At 42.1% G+C, this 15,000-nt stretch overlaps 1 protein-coding gene across 1 annotated transcript in view; it reads right to left on the reverse strand.

Annotated features, from left to right (window-relative positions):
• SLC4A8 (solute carrier family 4 member 8) overlaps positions 1–15,000 on the reverse strand; it is a 1,419,216-nt gene that overhangs the window by 398,802 nt on the left and 1,005,414 nt on the right. The window contains exon 10 of the mRNA XM_044082169.1: positions 346–492. Within this exon, the coding sequence (XP_043938104.1) occupies positions 346–492 (147 nt within the window). The remainder of the gene's footprint in view (positions 1–345; positions 493–15,000) is intronic.

Here is a 15,000-nt window from a genome sequence, read left to right on the forward strand (position 1 = left end):
ACTGTAAAACGCTTTTTGTCTTCCGTCTTAGGAAGACTTCTTCAGACAAGGTAAAATTTCATTCTACACTATTTAAAATCAAAAGGGCGCCAAAATTCAGCACTAAACAAATTACAAATTACATACAGCTGCCTTCAATAAGAACTTACTGCCTTTATACTGCAATTAAGAAATGACTGTATAAAGATATACTTTTTCAAAAGTCACGTTCTTGAATTCATATCGTACATCATCGGAGCCACAAGAACATAAACTAGTTACCATTTTTTTTGCATTCAAAACAGCACCAGTTTGAAAGCCACAGAGGCATAAATGAGAACATTCACAACAACATACAATACATACCTGAGAAGGAACATTTTTGGGTGGTTCAATTCTAATGGAGGGATCCCATTCTCCAGGTGGTAAAACTGTTACCTGATCAAGGAATTCATCAATTCCAGCTAAAAGGTCCTTTCGATCTTTGGCTTTGTATGCAACATCGTGGAAAATCTGCAAACATAACTGGCAGTCAGTATGGAACTATACAACATTTAAGTAAAACAAGACTTGTTCTGGAAATAACATACATTATAACAATATTTTCTAATACACCTTTATATGGAAAGTGTGACGTCCAGTTAATATCCCACCAGACTGCCACCAATAATGAGACGTTTAGTTAATATCCCACTGGACTGCCACTAATATATGATGTCCCCCACTTAAAACCTGGGTCAGTAATTAAGAAGCCTCAATCCTCACCACTAACACCAGTGTGGGAGCGTCATGGAATACATCAGAGCACAGAGCACACAAGAGTAAAATTCCACAATTTCCCTTAAGAGCACAACAGGAACATACTTTATTAATGGGACTGGAATATATAGCTCTGTCCACCCCAAATGCAATCTGTTATTATACACTTCAGAGGAATGTTCTAATTTAAGACCTCTGACTCACTCACACTCAAAATAAATTCAAATCTCACACAATCAAACACTTATGGGAAGCCTGATACAGATTTCCAGCTGTGTTCCCTCCCCAATACAAATGGTAAGCGCTACCACCAGAGTCAGACAGATCTACATGCCCTTCAAAGGGTGATAAATTATTAAAAAATAAATATGGAAATAAATAATAGCTATGGCCAGAAGCAGCCAGGCATTAAAGGTGACCTGGGGAGTATCAAACAGGTATAAACACTCTCTAATCTCTAAAGAATACAATGATTTTCCAATCACAATGTAAAGTAATGAAAAACATTTTATAATAAATAAAATGATTATACAATGTAAATCAATATTTTTCAGTAAACACCAGAATTCAGTCACCAGAAATATAAAATCAAACTATAGGACAGAAGTCCATCAACTCAGAAAAACTCTATGTAAATAACTAAACTTTCCTCGTCTAACTAGAAAATACTATACCTGATCTAATCTAAAACATAACAGCAAGGCAAAGGCAGGCTTACGGTTTTTGAGGAGTCCTTTTTCTGGGGTATCTACTTCACAGTACTGTAACTCACTGCAACTCTTAACTAACTGACCTTCAACTGACTTCAGCAGTCTCATTGATAGGTCAGGTTAACAGTCTCAACTGTCTTATTTTAAAAATAACAATCAGTTTCTTTAAAAAGTTTTTTTTCCTGTCAATCATCTGTTCAAATAATCACATAGCGACCATGAACATTCTAATGATATCACCTACTGATCAGATGATTCTCCACAGACAGTTTGTACTTTAGATTCTCTCTCACAAACATGTACAATTAGAAATGTATCAAAACACTGACAGATTCTTTAAATATTTTGTATAAACAGGGAAATACTCAACATTTTAAAAATGTATTTACATTATCACAATTAGACATGCTGGCAAACAATATAAGCTAATTTGACAATATACACAAATCTCCTGGCAGACATGCTAACATAGATTATCGTTTTCTTCACCCCCCCACTTATGACTCAAGCACAATTTTCAAATGACCCTTGAAAACTGACACTTGAGAAAAATAGGTCTAACTGGGAATATTAACTCACTCTTCTCCTGGACAATCCATCTGCATTGGCATTATTAACCCCACTGCGATGTTGTATCGTCATATCATATGGTTGCAATCCTAGACTCCACCTCAGTAACTTGGCATTTTGCTTATGGACCCTACTGAGCCATGTTAAAGGGTTATGATCTGTGAGTATAGTGAATTTTCTCCCATAAAGACAGGGCTGCAGCGTTTGCAATGCCCACACTATGGCCAAACTGTCTTTCTCCACAGATGCATAACACTCTTCTCTAGGTTAGAGTCTATGGCTCAGATATAATACTGGGTACTCTTCTCCTTCTGCAGAAACTTGGCTAAGTACAGCCCCCACACCATAATTTGAAGCACCTACCTGTAGAATAAATTCTTTATTGTAATCTTGGCTGGCTAACACATGGAGTCCTCCCAAAATCTCTTTAAGTTTTTGCAATGCCTGTTCACAATCTGTAGTCCACACTAACTTGTCCGGTTTATTCTTCCTAGTTAGGTCAATAAGGGGTGCAGCTATGATACTGTAATTGGGCACAAATTTCCTATAGTACCCTGCTATCTCGAGAAATGTTCTCACTTGTTTCTTAGTAACAGGAAATGGCCACTCTTGAATAGCTTCCACCTTGACAGGTTCTGGCGTAATTTTACCACTTCTCACTCTGTGTCTTAAGTAATTGACTTCTGCCATAACCACTTGACACTTACTGGGTTTAATGGTTAATCCTGTCCTACTTAATCTATCCAAGACCTCCCTAACATGTTGGTCTGCAAATGCCCATAGAGTAGTCTTCAATGTAGAGTTTAACTTCTCCACAAGATCATTAGTCTGGGAATGGTAGGGGGTGGTGATTAGATGTTTCACCCCACAATGCTTCCATAGACAAGTCAACAGGTCTGACATGAAGTTGGCACCTTGGTCAGTCAGTATTTCCCATGGAAAACTTACTCTGCTGAATATTCCTAGCAAAGCATTTGCCACCTTCTCTGCCTCAATAGATCCCAGAGCCACAGCCTCAGGATATCTGGTAGCATAGTCTACTACCTTCAAGATGTATTTCTTTCCTGTAGAACTTGGAGTACTCAGAGGTCCCACAATATCCAAGGCCACTTTCTGAAATGGCTCTTCAATAACAGACAAAGGCATAAGGGAACCTTAGCCTTGACCCATGCTTTACCCACTTTTTGGCACTGTTCACAAGTGCTACAATATCCTACTGCATCCATCACAATCCTAGGCCAATATAAATGTTGCATAATAATATCTTAGTATGTCTTATGCTCATATGACCTCAGAATGGAGTGTCATGTGCTATGGCTAACAGTGGCAGATGGTAAGCTCTAGGCACTACCAACTGTCATATTACTTCACCTTCTAGTCTACCTCCAGGAGTCCACTCTCTGTACAACAAACCTTTCTTCCAATATACAAAATCTCCACTTCCTTGAGCCTCAGGTGCCTCCTTAGCCATCTCCCTCAAGCTTTGGAATGCTGGATCTATACGTTGAGCCTGCTCAAATCTACTGTTGTGGCTTTCCCCTGCTCCCCTGCTACAGGAAGCATAGTCACTTCTGACAGCTGTGCCTCATTGTCACTTTGGGTACCACCACTCACCTCCATCCTCACAGTCACCGTGTCCAAGGGAACATCAGTACCCACCAGCAGCTGTGGCTCACATTCAGACTTATGGCTAAGAGATAGCACCTTCTCTGATTTCTCCAAGCCTGAATGTATGTCACTACATGTACACAAGATACTGCATCATCAAAATCGTTCCCTATCTGGCCATCTGCAGGAATATCCTCAAACACACCTATTTGCTTGCTTCCTCTTCCACCATCCCAGTCAAGATGAACCCTAGCCAAAGGTATTTGAAATGGGATCCCTCTCAATGCTCTGACTGGAGTGGACTGCCCAAGCAAGTACTGCTCTTCTCTAACCACTCCAGGCCTCACAGTGGTTATATCAGAAAGTGTGTCCCTCTTAGCAGTTATATGTTTACCATCTACTAAGATATGATATACATTTGGTGATCATTTGGCATCCCAGTTGTTTCTAAACAACTTACCACTGGCAGATTGTCATCCACACTTCCTGGCTCCCTCACCTTCTGTTTCACACTATGCCTTGATGGACATTTGGCTTCTATGTGTCCTCTCGGGTTACACTTGAAACATCTAATCCCTAACTGTGCACTTGGATTAGTAGTTTCCCATGTTGCTGGTGTACTCTGTTTAAGTGGTTTAGACTGCCCACCATGGGTTCCCTTATGTCCATCTGCAGCACTGGGTATCCCTTTCTTAGACAGTGGTGCTCTGCTTGCCAAGTAGAGATCCCCTTTTCTCCTCAACTCCTCTGCAGAGTTATACTCACAGTCTGCTAACCAGTCTCTCATGGCATCAAAGTACTGAGGGTTTGTTGCTTCACCAAAAGGTCTGCCAATCCCTCAGAAGTGGTGACCTGACACCCTCTCATGCATCTGTGAAAGTAAGTACTTAAGTCAGCAGTATAATCATATATACTTTCATCTGGCCTGTGTCTATGTTCACAAAACTTTTTTCTATATGCCTCAGGTGTAAGTTTGAAACAGTCAAGCAAACAACATTTCATTTTGTCATAATTCACACAATCTACATCATTTAACTTTGCTACAGCCTGAACAGCTTTACCATGGAATAAGGGAGTCAGAAGCCAGACCCAGATCTCAAGGTCAACATCATATTGTCTACATACCATCTCAAAAATATGAATAAAACTATGAAAGTCATCCTCATCCCTGTACTGAGAAAAATGTTTATTGACCTTTACAGCTTCTGGGGACCAGGTATTCCCTTTCCCATTACCTCCATGACACTCTCTCAGGGTTTCAAGCTTCATTTCATGTTGGCACTGCCTCTCATTGTCCTCAGCTTCTAAATACCTCAGCCTCTCTGCTGATTCCAGTTCAAGATGTTTAGTTTCCAATTCATGTTGATGCTGTAATCCTTGCTTTCTTGGTCAAGTTGGCATGCACTACTTAGCCAACTTGATCTTTGTCAGCTTGCTAAAATCTTCTGCTGACATCCTTGCCTGCAATCCCTGAATATGTAGCTAAGAAAAATAAATAAAACTGTGGTGAGTTGAAATTCTGAATGTTTAACTTGTGGCTGCCAAGAGTGCACACCTTAATGACAGCTACCCACAGGCTACTGAAATACAATTAAAAATCCCACCGCTGCCACCAATAATATGACATCCAGTTAATATCCCACGAGACTGCCACCAATTTGTCACGTCCCCCACTTAAAACCCAGGTAAGTAATTAATGAGCCTCAATCCTCAGCACTGACACCAGTGTGGCAGCATCACTGAAAACACCAGAGCACAGAGCACACAGGAATAAAATTCCACAGTTTCCCTTAAGAGCACAATAGGAACACACTCTATTATCTGGGACTGGAATATATAGCTCTGTCCACCCTAAATAGAATCCCTTATTATATACTTCAGATCAATGTTCCAGTGACTCACTCACACTCAAAATAAAATGAAATCTCACACACTCAAACACTTATGGAAAGCCTGACACAGATTTGCAGCTGTGTCCCCCACCAATACAAATGGTACAATGATACATTGCTAATACAATTTTAAATTGGTGCCACCATAGTCAGACAAGTCTACATGCCCTTCAACGGGTGATCAATTACTAAAAATTATATATCAAAATAAATGATAGCTATGACCAGAAGCAGCCAGGCATTAGAGGTGACCTGTGGCGTATCAAACAGGTATAAACACTCTCTAATCTCTAAAGAATATACTGAATATCCAGGCACAATGTAAAGTCATTTAAAACATTTTATAATAAGTAAACTGATTACAACAATGTGAACCAATAATTTTCAATAAACACCAGAATTCAATCACCAGAAACATAAAATCAAACCGTAGGAGAGAAGTTCATCATCTTAGAAAAAGTCTGTCTAAATAACTAAACTTTCCTAGTCTAACTAGAGAATACTGTCCCCGATTTAAATCTAAAACATAACAGCAAGGCAAAGGCAGGCTTATAGTTTTTTTTGTGAGTCCTTTTTCTTGGGTATCTGCTGCACAGCACTGTAAGTGACTGCAACTCTTAACTAACTGCCCTTCAACTGACTTCAGCACTCTCTTATAGTCCAGGTTAACAGTCTCAACTGTCTTATTTTAAAAGTAACAATCAGCTGTTTGATAAAGTTCTTTTTCCTGTCAATCATCCGTTCAAATAATCACATAGCAACCAGGGACATTCTAATAACATCACCTACTGTTCAGCTGATTCTCCACAGTTTGTGCTTTAGAATCTCCCTCACAAACATGTGCAATTAGAAATGCATCAAAAATCCTGATAGATTCTTTAAATATTTTATATAAACAGGGAAATACTAAACATTTTAAAAACGTACTTACATATTCACAATTAGACATGCTGGTATACAATACAAGTTATTTTGAGAATATAGACAAATCTCCTGCCAGACATGCTAACACATATTACATTGATTTCATTTTCCTCATAGAAAGTATGAAAGGTAATACATAATCTGAAATGATTATGACACTGTCAATTTACATCATGTTTAAAGAAGGCTTAAATTCCAGAAGGAAAACAATCAACACTGATGGAAATTTAGGAAATGATTACTTCAAACTTAGGAAGAAGAGGAAGACTTCACATTTCTTTTAAGAGACATTTATGGTTGATGTTGTTAACTGGTGAGGCTGAGTTCTGTGCATTTATCTTCTGCTTCTAAAACATAGAGTAAAACATTACCCAGTCCTCTGTGAGATGGCTTAGGAAATTAGCAACATATCACCTGTAACCAGAATGTAAATTTACAAATGTAAAACTTTAGACAAGCTATGGCATGTATTTATTTTAAAACTAACTGCAAAGTCACAGTCTGAGAGTGTAAGAGTGGATAACATATGATAATGACTTTGATTTAGAAACATTCAAGGCAGAGTGCAATCCTGTTTCCAGCTCAGTGTATTATGTGATTTCAAAAAATCTGTAGCACAACTCCAATAAGAAAATTTGTAGTTCTACAGTGATAGCACAGAGAAATACATTAGTCCGAGGGTCTACCTTGTGCAAATTAGCAATCTGTGCTTCCCTACAGCCTTTTAGTGGGATTGGAATAGCACAGGAGAATAATACGAGCTCTACCATATTATTTGGAAGCATATAAAAATGTACATATCTTTCTGATGGCATAGACTCAATGATGTGTATAACGGGAGCACCACAGCAAGTAAGTACTGCAAAGCCATGTGCGTGCAGACATACGTGTGTAAATATGCTGGGGGATGGGTGGAGCTATCCTGGGTGTGTGTGTGTGTGTGTGTGTGTGTGTGTGTGTGTGTGTTTGTAGTTGTCTCTGTCTGTACAGCAGAGTTGCATGGATCGGTAAGAGGAACACTAGAGTGATTATTTCTAAGTGCACTGTGTTTCATTCAGAGACATGCTAATAAGCTGCTAATGAATGTTTGCTCTGTGCAGCTCTTGCATGTCTCTGAATCACTTTGTATCTCCACAATAATAATGGAGCCCATCAGCAAAACCCTAAAATTGTTACAGTGATAGTGTCTCTGATTCCCACACAATACATTTTCCTGGTATTGTCCCTGTCATTAGTATAAGCATTGTGTGTTGTATATGGATTGTGGGTTTCTGCCACGGTATGATCATTTCTGTATGGAAATGACAGAGATGTTGGAGGAGAAAGTACTACATCTGTTAAGAATCATTATCATTAAAGGACACTGCCACCTAGAAGTAGTGTTTTTTACCTCTCACAAAGTGTTTTCCTTTCCTTTTAATACAACCTTGAGTGTCTAGCACAGATAAAGAAAACAAGATTTAAATATCAAAGAATATTTATGTACCCACGCCTCCTTGTCTAACAAATTACTCTTTATGCTGTGTGAATTTTTAGACATTATTTTTGAAAATAATGATTTCCTTTTGATGGAGAGATATACAGAAAAAAATCTTGTGTGGCAATAGAAGTTGTATGTGCTCCAGCTTTTTCCAACACATTTCAGGCTCATTGTGTGAAGAAAATCATAGCAGGTTATATGAAAACAAGAAGTTATATACTCACCATAATGTTCGATGTATGTAGTCCATCTCACCTCACATTCTTACCCGTGGGTTTGGAGCTGAACCTCGGCTCCGACTCGGCCATACTCTAGCTCGAAGTCTTCAATTGGCTCATGGCTAAGAGGTATCCCATGCTGCAACGTGCCTATCCCCAGATCTTGTTTGCTGTGAGCTCACATACACACACACAAACATGGTGAGAGGAAGAACCAACTCAACACATCAAGAAGGAGTGCTCAAAACAGAGACTCGACCTCTAGGTCCTCCAGGAGAGGGTAGGTGGGTGGGTTAGTAAGAATGTGAGGTGAGATGGACTACATACATCGAACGTTATGGTGAGTACATAACGTTTTGATGTTATGTAGTCCAATCTCTCCTACATTCTTACCCGTGGGACAGCGTCCCTAGCACCTAGACCTTGGGCGGCTCACTGGAAAATACTCCTGAGCACTGTGGAACTAAAGGAGGATCTGCCCCTTGATATCAGATCCAATTTGTAGTGACTAATAAAGGTGTGAGGAGATGCCCAGGTGGCTGCAGCACAAATATCATCCATAGACATCCTAGCCTGAAAGGCAGTAGAAGTAGACACCGAACGTGTAGAATGAGCCTTCACTTTAAAAGGTAATTCCTTGCCATTTGAAGTATAGATGAAGGAAATGCAACTAGAAATCCATCTGGGCAGAGTTACTTAAGAAACTGATGTCCTGAGTCTATTGTCTGAAAACGAGACAAAGAGTTGATCAGATTTCCTAATATCTTTTGTTCTATGTAAATAGAAATGCAATTATCTGTGGACATCTAGCTGATGAAACTTAAATTCTGCCTTGTTAGAGAATTCAGGTAAAAACACAGGCAGCTCGATGGACTAGTTGAAGTTGACCACCAAAGCAACCTTAGGCATAAAGGAAGGATTAGGTCTAAGCGAAACCTTATCCTTGTGAAATACCAAGTAAGGGGGCCGAACAGATAAAGCTTGGAGTTCAGAGACCCACCTAGCTGAAGTGATGACTATCAAAAAGACTGTCTTCCAAGACAAAAATTTAATGTCACAGGTTGCCGCAGGCTCAAAAGGATGCGAGGTAAGCCACTGTAACACAAAATTAAGATCCCATGGCATTACAGGATCAAAGATTGGAGGTCGAAGTAGCCTAGTCCCTTTCAGAAAAGCCCTACAAAGTCTGTGCGCCATTAGATTGGGTTCATTAGCAACATGAAAAGTATAAATGGCTGCCACCTGCACTTTGATAGTTGCTGCAGCTGATCCCTGGCTAAACGGTTGAGAAAGAAACTCTAAAACTGATGAGATGGGAGCTGTATAGGGATCAATCTGCCTTTCATGAGCCCAAATGGAGAATCTCTTCCACTTACTGGAATAAATCTTCCTAGTAGAAGGTTTGAGGGAGGAAGACAGAATATGAATCACCTCCGGTGAAAAATCATGAAGCCTGACTAGGAATGGAATCGTAGCAGCCATGCTGTCAACCTGAGAGTCTGAATGGAGGGGTGGAACTGTCCTGGCATATAAGTCAACAGATCTGGCTCTGGGTCCAGAATCCACGGATCGTCCATTAGATAAGGGTGAAGAAAAGGAAACCAGATCTGACAAGGCCAGTGTGGTGCAATCAGTATCATTTTGCTTTCCAAGGACTGTGCTTTCTGAATAACCTTCATTATCAGGGGAATTGGAGGGAAGGCACAGAGAAGACCGGAGGGCCAATTGTGAACTAGAGCGTCCCTTGGTGCCTCCCCTTTTGGGAGAATAAGGGTGAAGTAGCTGCTGCATTTGGCATTGAGGGGTCTGGCAAATAGATCGCAGCAAGGCTGACCCCATCTGTGGAAAATCCGTTCTGCTACTTGTTCACTCAGGGACCACTTGTGAGGCATCAGAATAGCTCTGCTCAGCCTGTCGGCAATCACGTTGGACTTCCCCAGTATGTGCATTGCCACTAGTGCCAGGAAGATACTGCTCACTGCCACACTCGAAGTGCTTCTCTGCAAAGGGGATATGACCTGGTTCCTCCCTGTTTGTTCAGATACCAGACCACTGACATGTTGTCTGAGTGGATTGCAATTGTTCTATGAGGAAGAAAGCTTTGAAGTGCTTGCAATGCTAATAGCACCACTCTCATCTCTAAGACATTGATATGCAAATGGATCTCGTGTTCCTGCCATGTGCCTTGGACTGTCCTGCCGAGATAATGCCCCCCCACCCAATCTGGGAGGCATCCTTGGTCACAGTGGCAATCTGAGAAGGAAGAACGAAAGGCATACCTGCGTTGAGATTACTGGTCTGAAGCCACCAGCGCAGATCCTGCTTGCACCTGTCGGTTATTACAATAAGATGAGAGAGCGGGAGATGCTGAAGAGACCATTGGGCAAAAAGTAGCCACTGAAGAAGCCTCATGTGTAGCCTTGCAAGAGGAACTAGCATAAACGTGGCAGCCATGGTACCTAACAACTTGAGGACCACTTTTGCCTTGACCTTCATCAGTGGTAGTAAAGCATAGACCTGCTGCTGTAAAACCTGAATTCTCTTTTCTGGCAGGAAAACCGTCATGAGCACCGTGTCTAATTTGGTTCCTATAAAGGTAACATGCTGCAAGGGCAACAAGGCAGATTTTTCCCAATTCAAAGTAATTCCCAGACTTTGGCACAGTACAATAGTGGCGTCCCTGGTCTGTAGCAGTAGATGCCTGGTGGTGGCAGTCAGGAGCCAGTCGTCCAGGTACGGAAACACTTGGAATCCCTGACATCTCAAGTGAGCTGTTACTACTGCCATGCATTTGGTGAACACCCTGGGGGCTGTGGTGAGCCCAAAAGGCAGGGTGCGAAACTGAAAATTACTGGCTCCCAGCTGGAAGTGTAGGTGACTTCTGGATGCCCTGTCCATTTTTATATGGTAGCAAGCATCCTTGAGGTTGATGGAGCACATCCACACATCTTTCCCTAATAATGGGAGAATTGACTGTAATGTGACCATGCGGAACTTGGACTTCTCTACATGAAGGTTCAAACGACTGAGATCCAAAATGGGTCTCAGGTCCCCTGTTCTTTTCGGCACAAAAAAGAATCTTGAGTAAGTCCCTAATCCTACTTGGTCTGAGGGGATGGGCTGGATGGCTTCTTTTAACAGCAACTTTTGAACTTCTACGGTTGCGGAATCCCTTTGACTGGGTGGGTTGTCTGGGATTCTTTTGTTTGGAGGGGGATATGAAAGAAGAGGAATATGATAACCACTGGAGATGATCTCTAATACCCACTCATCTTGGGTGATGTTTCACCAGCCTTCTGGGTATAGAGAAATGCGACCCCTGACTGGCTCCAGAGACGCACAGTCGGGCCTCCTCTCTGGGGCACTGGTAGGGAGAACCATGAAAGGAATCATGGTCCCCCTGGTTTACGGGCCTCCTCTGCCTCTAGGGTGGCATCTACCTGAATTTCCACCCCCTCCTCTGTCTCTGGAGGGGGAATCACTCTGTGCGTCATGAAAAAACCTCTGCGATTTTCTGAACCACATTTTCCCACCCTTCTGGCCCTTGAAATAAGGTCTAGAAGGCATGGAAAAACAGACTCCCATGGCAGACAGGGTTTTTCCTTCCTGCTCACCTAGTGAGAATGTCCTTCACCTTGGTTCCAAATAAGGTTGAATCATCAAAGGGGGCATTGGTGAAGGTAGACTTGAAAGCCTCCACAAACTTGCACAGGCGCATCCAGGAGTGTCTCCTAAGAGAGACTCCAGAACTCACAGCCCTGCTCGCTCCATCGGTGGTGTAAGAGATCAGCCTCATGGAGGGGTTGGTAATAGAATTTAGGGTAGACATATAAGCACTGACTTTCTGAGCCACAGCATCAGAAACGTTACCCTGTGGAGAATCTCCCAACTCCTTTAGGAGATCTCTCTGGAGCCATGTAAAATGTGACAAATAGTTTAGCGACCACAGTGTAAAGGCCGCTGAAGAGAACACACGCTTCCCATACCTGTCCATAGTCCTGGACTCCTTGTTAGGGGGATGGACGGTAGATGAAGTTTCTGCAAGTTCCTTCTTGGTGGCTGCTGCCATCACCATGGCATCTATTGGAACGCCTCTTGTAAGAAATTCTTTATCAGGGGGAGCAGACAAAAACTTGTTGGGTCTCCTAGGGACCGGTTCCACAATGTCTGGAGTTTCCCACACCTTTTGACAAATGAGGTCCAGGAGCTCGTCGAATGGGGGAGAAACACAAGAGGTGGAGGGTTGGGACCCAAAGGCCTTCAGGAACACCAGCTCCTCCTCAGAAGGGGCTTTGGATGGCCAGTCGCCTCTCTGTCTCAGTAATTCCAAGATATCATCAGAAGACGACTTGGGGGACCCCTCTGACTCCTCGAGGTCGGTGTCAGATGTGAGAGACTCATCTTGGGAGTCAATGTGCTTCCTCTTGCATGCTCTCTTTCTGGGGGGCTCCTTAGGTAAAAAATACGGGGAGGCCTCAGAAACCTGTGGACCACTCATGGAGGTATCCTGAGGCCTTAGGTCTCCGCTATCCCTAGATAGAGGGTGATCTGATACTGATATCGGTGCTGGAGGGGGAAGAGTGTCAGTGCCATAAGATGCAGCTGATGACCTGGCCAGCATACCCCTCATAACCACAGAAGACACCCTCCGAGCTGAGGAAATGAGGTTCAAAGCCGATGTTGGGTATACGCTCACCCGAGCCGAAGCCCCGAGAGGAAGGCTTGGAGCCAAAGATCAACCCGAGACCTCCCTCTTGGCTCCAACTGGTGAACTGTGAATCCTGGACCCCATGGATGGTGCTGACGGGGTCGGAGCGGAGGTCAGAGCAGAGATGCCAGAAGGGGCTACTGGAACTGACCTCGAGGCATCCGACAGAACCGACAGCTCTGGCTCTGAAGAAAGGTCTGTGGGAGAAACAGCCAAAGATGAAGGGAGGATGGGCTCTGAAGTGGACTGGGCAGGAGCTGAAAGCAATTTAACCAGCACTGATGACTGGAGCAGTTTCCTCACCACTCTATCGACATTGTCATCGGAAAGGGTCCTAGAGGACATGGTCGGGGATCTGGATCTCCCTACAGAGGGAGACGTACGAGTCGGAGAAACTGGTCGAAAAACTGGAGACCAGCTCCAAATTGACAAATTTGTCACCGGCTCCAATAAACCGGGAGCTGATGTCGACATCATTGATGCCCTATCTTCTGTCGGCCCTGAAGCCAGTGGAGCCGAAGAAGCAACTGTAGTTCTAATGATTTTCTCCGGCGACTCCGAGGAGACTGACGGAGCTGGAGAGCATTTCTTAGAGGATTTTTTGTCCGTCTTTTTGTCTGGTTTGGAAGGAGAGGACCTGGAACTGGAAGACCTCCCCAAATCCTCTTCAAAGGAAGGTTTCAGCAATCCCCTTAATATTAGCTTGTTCTTCCTCTCTTGCAGCATGCAGGGGCTGAAAGCGTGACAGAACAAGTAGGATTCCTGTAGACGAATAGCCCCCAAGCAATACACGCACACAGAGTGCTCATCCATCAAAGACATCTTGTTATTACACTTGACACACTTTTTAAAACCCGAAGGCCTGTGCTCTTTAGAATCCTTAGACATGTTGATGACAAGAACACAAACACACACAGGGGAAAACAGTGGGGACACCTTCACCACAATAACCAAACAGAGAACGGGAAACTAGAGCCTCTAACTTAAATGGCCTAGAGACCATGGGATAACCACAGGGAGGACTAGGTCCTCTAAGTTAAATGGACCTAGCCCAGGGAATAAGGGAACAAAAAACAGTCACACAACAAAGAACCCGCTAACAGGTCTGCTACACAAAAAACAGAGGAGGACTAGGTCCTCTAACTGAAACTGGCCTAGCCTGTAAACACCAAAGAAGGAAATGGGATACCAAGAAAGGTTCAACTGAACCAGTCAGAAGCAAAACACACACACTAGCTATGAAAATAGCTTTTGGAGCTACTAAGTTGAAATATAAATAGAAAAATTGTACTTAGCCACAGCCAAGAGCGAGACCATGTCCGAGCGGCAAACGAGATCTAGGGATAGGCACGTTGCAGCATGGGATACCTCTTAGCCACGATCCAACTGAAGACTTCGAGCTAGAGTATGGCCGAGTCAGAGCCGAGGTTCGGCTCCGAACCCACGGGTAAGAATGTAGGAGAGATTGGACTACATAACATCATGTTTTCATGCTTGCTTTATTGACAACCTCTGCTTTGTATGGAAAGACAATTATAAAAAGTTTGTTAGATTGGATGGATCCATAGGCAAAAGCACAACAGTTTTTGACTTTTAATTACAAAATCTATATGAATGAAATTTAATTTTTGGATGTTTTAATAAATTTAGGGGCAGGTTCATCTGTAAAAGAAGTTTTTAGAAAAAAAAACTGCTTCACTATTTCTTATTTGTACAAAATAATGTGATAAAAATGGCAAATTGCCATAATTTCCAAATTAAGTAGCAATTATATGAAATTTGAAACTTGTTTGGATGTATTAGAATATCTGTTTAAAGAAAAAGGTTATACGATAGATATAATTAACTCTATTGCTAATGAAGTAAAACAGGGTACTCATAAAATTTATTATGTGATTATATTGAATATTAACAACGAATCTTCTTCTTTCGGCTGCTCCCTGAATAAGGGGATAAAACTGTTAACATGGATAAGAATAAAGCTATGTATATTACACAGTGTTAATAGTGGTTTGATGAAGAATACTGTAAAAATAATTGGAAAGCTGTTACTGGAAAAATGGAGCAGGCATAAATGTTGGGTATGAAACCACATTTTAATAAAAATGCTAGAAATCAGAGACCTTTTCCAAATGTAAAAGCTGATGAAAGT

This window comes from Protopterus annectens, chromosome 9.part0 (genome assembly GCF_019279795.1).
Source record: "Protopterus annectens isolate FY-2018-M chromosome 9.part0, PAN1.0, whole genome shotgun sequence".
NCBI classification, from domain to species: Eukaryota; Metazoa; Chordata; order Ceratodontiformes; family Protopteridae; genus Protopterus; species Protopterus annectens.